This window comes from Myotis davidii, unplaced genomic scaffold (assembly GCF_000327345.1).
Source record: "Myotis davidii unplaced genomic scaffold, ASM32734v1 scaffold45, whole genome shotgun sequence".
Lineage (NCBI taxonomy): Eukaryota > Metazoa > Chordata > Mammalia > Chiroptera > Vespertilionidae > Myotis > Myotis davidii.
In genome coordinates, this window is record NW_006296285.1 from 30638 (window position 1) to 36300 (window position 5663).

Genomic DNA, 5663 nt, shown 5'->3' on the forward strand with positions numbered 1-5663 from the left:
TCTGTAAAAAACTGAAGAAGGTTTGCGGCCGGGGAGCGGCCGGTGGTGTGGGCTCGGACGCCGCCGCCCTGCCTACCCCGGGGCGGGGAAGCCCTGGCGGAACCGCAGACCCCGATCCTCAACCGCGTCGTGCCTGGGCGTGTGTCTCTGCTAGTGAGTGTGTCACTCTGTTTGAATCTGTTTCTGTATTTGAGTATATCTTTGTGTTTGAATGTCTTCGTATTTGAATATGTTTGAAAGTGTCTGTATTTGCATATGTGAGCGGTTTGAGTCTGCCTCTGTATTTGAATGTGCCTCTGCTCACGGGTGTTTCTTTGGTCTCTCAGCGAGTGTCGTTGTGAACCAGCGAGTGTGTGCCCCCCAGAGTGCAGGTGTCCGGGGTGTGTTCCGTGTGCAGGACTATATGCTGTGTTCTTCTGAGCGGCTGGGAGGAGAAGGCTGTCAGCGGTCCCCATTCCCACCTACTTCGTATTTCACAGATACTACCAAAAAACAAAAACAAAACAGCGCTTAGTTTCTTTTCCTCCCCTGCAGACTTTTACCTTTTAGTTTGAAATAACCCAAACTCCATCTAGATCTCAAGGTTTCCCCACCTACCCTGCCATGAACTACACATACATTTTTTTTAATAGGAAGTGTTGTTTAGCTTTGCACCCCTCACTTTTCTCTAATTGCCATGTAGCAGGCATGAGGTTAAAGGATAAGCCAGCCCAGCAAGGATGATGTGCTACAGTATTTATTTATTTTGGAAGGAAGGGTGTAATTAACCCTAAATAACAGCCCTCTCAGCCCGAGAGGGGAGCCTCCTGGTCCTATCAAAGGCGGGCAGAGCAGGGAGGGACTGAGGCTGACGTGAAGTCACAGATACTGAAACTATGTGCCTGATAATGATATAATTAGGGGATCAGAGATTTCTGACTGCTGCTGACTTCAAAAGCTTTAAAAGAAGCCAGCAGCCTCTCCTGTAGCCATCTTGACTAAAGCAGACATTTTTGTTTAATCACTACATACAGTAACAAGAGAGGGGGGGAAACAGAAGAGCATTGTTCACCGTTTCAAAAGACCAGTCCCCTTTCTGGCCTTTTGTATGCCACACGAAGAAACTTTATGAAACAACAGAAATATAGTTTTAATACAGTAATACAAAAGTTAATTCAACTTGCTCAAATGTGGCTCCAATTTTATAAAAAAAGTCGTTAGAACTTTTCTAGTTACCTGTCAAAATTTTATTAGACTGTTTCAGGTCATTGAGAATACAGTATGTTAAATAGGCTCTTATAAACATTTAAGCAGCGTTTCACTTGCATTCAGTTTTTTTTCCCCCCTGCATGACGTCTGAGGTGAATAGGATCAAAAGTGACTTAATCTGTTTTATTTCAACCTTAAATCTCTATATGGAATTTGTCAGACTAGGGACATATAGTTATCAACCACATCATACCAGTGAGCTTTCTGCAAAAAATCAAGCTGGAAAGAGGAGCAAACCTCTGTAAAGCAAGCTCCTATCTTGAAGGTCTTCCTGGAGAAGGGTCTTGGGCCCAGACAAAGGACAGGGAGTGCAGATACAGAAATTTAGAATAGCAGCAACACCTCCAGCTTTGGACCGTTAAACCCAGCTTGCTGAAGATCTACATATAGTTGGCTAGTCTTTTTAGAACTGAAGCATTAGCAGCCTCTGGTGAAAACTGAGCATGCCATATGGTGGCCTGGAATTTGGACAGATAATTAAATGAGACACCTGACTCAGACATTCACAGAGAGAAGTAAAGGTGAGGGTAGGAAGAGGGGTTTGGTTTCAGAGTGGTGGTTTCAGTAAGTAGACAGAACTTCAGATTGGGAAGCTGGAGAGAGGCGTGTGCATTCGTTTAATTTACAGCAGCGTTAGCTGTGGCATGTGACAATGACTGGAGTCCACTGGGTTGGAAATCATATTAGTGATAACTCTGAGACCCAGCTTATTTCAACTAGAAATTGATATTAAAAGCCTCAGATCTTACATTGCAGCAAAATGTTAACAGTGACTCACAAAATAAGTTTTATAAAGGAAACTTTAATCACTTCCTGTAGAAAAATTTGAGGTTTCCTTAAGGATTTGTCATTGAACCAGCAGAGAGGATTTTCAGATTCAGTGTTTCCCCTTTTAGATCCCATGTTGAATTACATGTAAAACTGGGGGGTTAGGGGGGGGAGGAGTTAGCCTTGCAGTTTTACATTCTCCCCTCCACCCCCAGATTTATGACTTTCCATTTGGGCTGAAAGAAATTGACTTTGGCAAGCAAACCACTAATTGTAAACTGCCTAGTTCCTGTTTTACAATATACTAAAAGCTCCTCTGCATGAAAAGATCTTTATAGGCAAAGTTTGCCTTTTCTAGAGAGGTTGCAAATAGCTGCCCAGTTTCATAGTTTTAAAACCTCCTGACTGGAGCAGTTTCTAGATTGTTGTGTTTCTAGTTAATAACTTTATAAAGTGTTAGCTAAAGCTCTTAAATCTTGGCACAGCCCCTCGAGGTAGTAAACAATTCAGTAGTTCCGATCAAATATTTATACTGACAAAATAAAAAAGCTTAGCATTTTGGTCATGTAGGATTAAATGAGTAAATGATGTAATTTTACCTTATTGTAGGAGAAATTATTGTGATTATTATTTTCCTTCACAAACAAAAGTATTACTTTTAATTACTCACTTAACGGAAACCTAAATTGAACTTTGATTCTCTGCTACTGGGGTTAATACATTTCTAAAATTGTATTTAACTGGGTTGAAATTAAAGCACAGGCATACACAAAGGGCTTTCCCAGTCTGCATGGTCTACTGTTGTTGTAAGCACTCAGCTGAATATTCTAAAAGAGCCTTTGAGCTTGGGATTTAGCATTCACTTAAGCAGACGCATGATCTGGTCTCTGAAGCAGTTTGATGCAATTTCTCATTGTTTTCAGGTGAAATCAGATGCTACTGTGATGCTGCCCACTGTGTGGCAACTGGCTATATGTGTAAATCTGAGTTGAGTGCCTGCTTCTCTAGGCTTCTTGATCCTCAGAACACAAATTCCCCACTCACCCATGGCTGCCTGGACTCTCTCGCAAGCACAGCAGACATCTGCCAAGCCAAACAGGCACAAAACCACTCTGGCACCGCCATACCCACATTGGAATGCTGTCATGAAGATATGTGCAATTACCGAGGGCTGCATGACGTTCTCTCTTCTCCCAAAGGAGAGGCCTCAGGTAGGTAGTAGCGCTTTCTAACCAAATGCTTGCCTGATCTATATAGATTTGTGACAGCCAAGACTTTGTATGTCTGCTATTGATTTTGTTGTTAATCTAATTAGAGACAGCAGAGGGAGAAGAATGGCTGAATGCAAAAATGCATCTCTCTTGAGTAGCTTTTATGTCTGCTTGAGCATTAGATGTCTGTCTACATAATAGGTTTTGCCTGTTTTTTCAAGTTGGAAGACATTAAAAGACCACTAATACTCTGTAATGAGAGTCTGTAAACAGATGTTTTTGTAATCTTTTGCATTGTTTTTGCAACATTTATTTTCTATATCTTGTTGACTTAATTGTCGGCTATATATTGGGGTGCCTGGCTTAAAATGGATAGATGAGCTTGAATATGTACAGGAGAGAGGTTAACATATGACAACCTTGTGCTCCTTTAGGACAAGGAAACCGGTATCAGCATGATGGTAGCAGAAACCTCATCACCAAAGTGCAGGAGCTGACTTCTTCCAAAGAGCTGTGGTTCCGGGCAGCAGTGATTGCTGTTCCAATTGCTGGAGGGCTGATTTTAGTGTTGCTTATTATGTTGGCCTTGAGGATGCTGCGAAGTGAAAACAAGAGACTGCGGGATCAGCGGCAACAGATGCTCTCCCGTTTGCACTACAGCTTTCATGGACACCATTCCAAAAAGGGGCAGGTTGCAAAGTTGGACTTGGAATGCATGGTGCCGGTGAGTGGGCACGAGAACTGCTGTCTGACCTGTGACAAAATGAGACAAGCAGACTTCAGCAACGACAAGATCCTCTCTCTCGTTCACTGGGGCATGTATAGTGGGCACGGGAAGCTGGAATTCGTATGACCGTGTCTTATCTGAACTGAGCTTCTTGGACCCTTGAAGGCCTTTGAGTTCCGCTGGACAGGAGCACTTTATCTGAAGAAAAACAAACTCATGTAATCAACTTTGAGAGACAAAATGACCTCTGCAAACAGAATCTTGGATGTTTCTTCTGAAGGATTATTTGCACAGACTTACATACAGTCAAATGTATTTTTTGCTTTGAAATTATAAAAAGCAAAGAGAAGACTATGTACACACTGTTACCAAGGTGATTTGCATCTGAGGGAGCTGGAATGAGTACCTAAATAAACTAAAATGTGTTGTATGTAAGCTCTTACATCTTGATTTATTGTAAAGATTTAAAAATATATATCTATATTTTTGTCTGAAATTGAGCAGTGTCTTGTCATAAATTAAAAACTAAGTGGGAAGTGTAAGACACTACATGTTAATTATATAAATGAAAATCTGTTGCTCAGACAAGGGTCTAACTATAGGATTTGGCTTGATCTTCCTTCCTTTGTGTTTTTTTAAAAAAACGAGACCAAAATCTTTCTTATTCTTACATGCATATGTGTAATTCTCCTACAGCATGTAGAATATCTAAATGGGCTGCCCATCATTTAGTGTCTTACTCACATTTTTTGTTTGGATCATTCTGGTTTTTAACTTTTATCTAAGAGAAATCTTAAGCATATTTATACCAGGTCAGATATGATTGATGTGTTACTGAAGTTGCCTTAGCAAGTCTACTATTACTTATCAACTTGATCCACTTGCTCTTTAATACTTTTAAATATGTCTACCTCCAACCAGGAAAAAAAACACCTAAAGTAAACTTTTTTTGGTAAAGTTATTCACTGCCTACTTCTACTGTTTACTCTGTCTCTAACCGAATTAAATATTTTGGACTCCAAGTTAGCCAAACTTTATTGTACCGTGCTCCCAGTTTTCAAAACGTCTTTAAACAAAGTGTTATACTAACATTTTATCTTATTTTTGACTTCTGAAATTTTAGAAAGATTTTCCATAGTGAACACTATATATCAATTGAGATTTAAATAACACACAGTGCTTCTAGTTTTTCTTTCCCAAATGATCCTTTTATTAACATAACCAAACAAAACATTGACTTTAACCACTAACTTAATACACCGGTGTTTCCGCTCCTGTAGGACTTTTTGTCTGGCAACACTGTCCAGCCTGGTTTAAACCCATGTCACATTTGTGTACCTTTCTCCCCAAATGGATCTTTTTAATCTTAAATAAGAATAATTTGCCATGTAGGGTTTTCCCTCAATTCTTTTGTATATTGGAAACTTTTGCTTAATTAACCTATTGCCTACATATTTGAGTATGGGGTTTTCTATTATGAATATTATAGAGTTCTTAAAAAAATCGTCTGGAATATTTTATGATGAGTATAATTTGGGTCCCTGAAGACAGATGCAGTAGCCAAGCTCATTGAAGAATCTGAATGGAAAGGACTAATCTAAAAATGAATAGTTAGATTATTTAATAGCTAATAGACCACAGCCCAAATAAATTAGGCTATGGAATAAATAATGCATCTTAATAAATGACAGACTTGTTTTGTGCTTTTT

The 5663-nt window shown here is 39.7% G+C and overlaps 1 protein-coding gene across 1 annotated transcript in view; it reads left to right on the forward strand.

The window, feature by feature from the left end:
* Window positions 1-4393, forward strand: part of BAMBI (BMP and activin membrane-bound inhibitor) — a 4665-nt gene extending 272 nt beyond the window's left edge. Inside the window, exons 2-3 of the mRNA XM_006771322.2 lie at window positions 2940-3227; window positions 3662-4393. Of these exons, the coding sequence (XP_006771385.1) occupies window positions 2940-3227; window positions 3662-4080 (707 nt within the window). The 3' untranslated portion in view covers window positions 4081-4393. The remainder of the gene's footprint in view (window positions 1-2939; window positions 3228-3661) is intronic.
* The last annotated feature ends 1270 nt before the right edge of the window (window positions 4394-5663 follow it).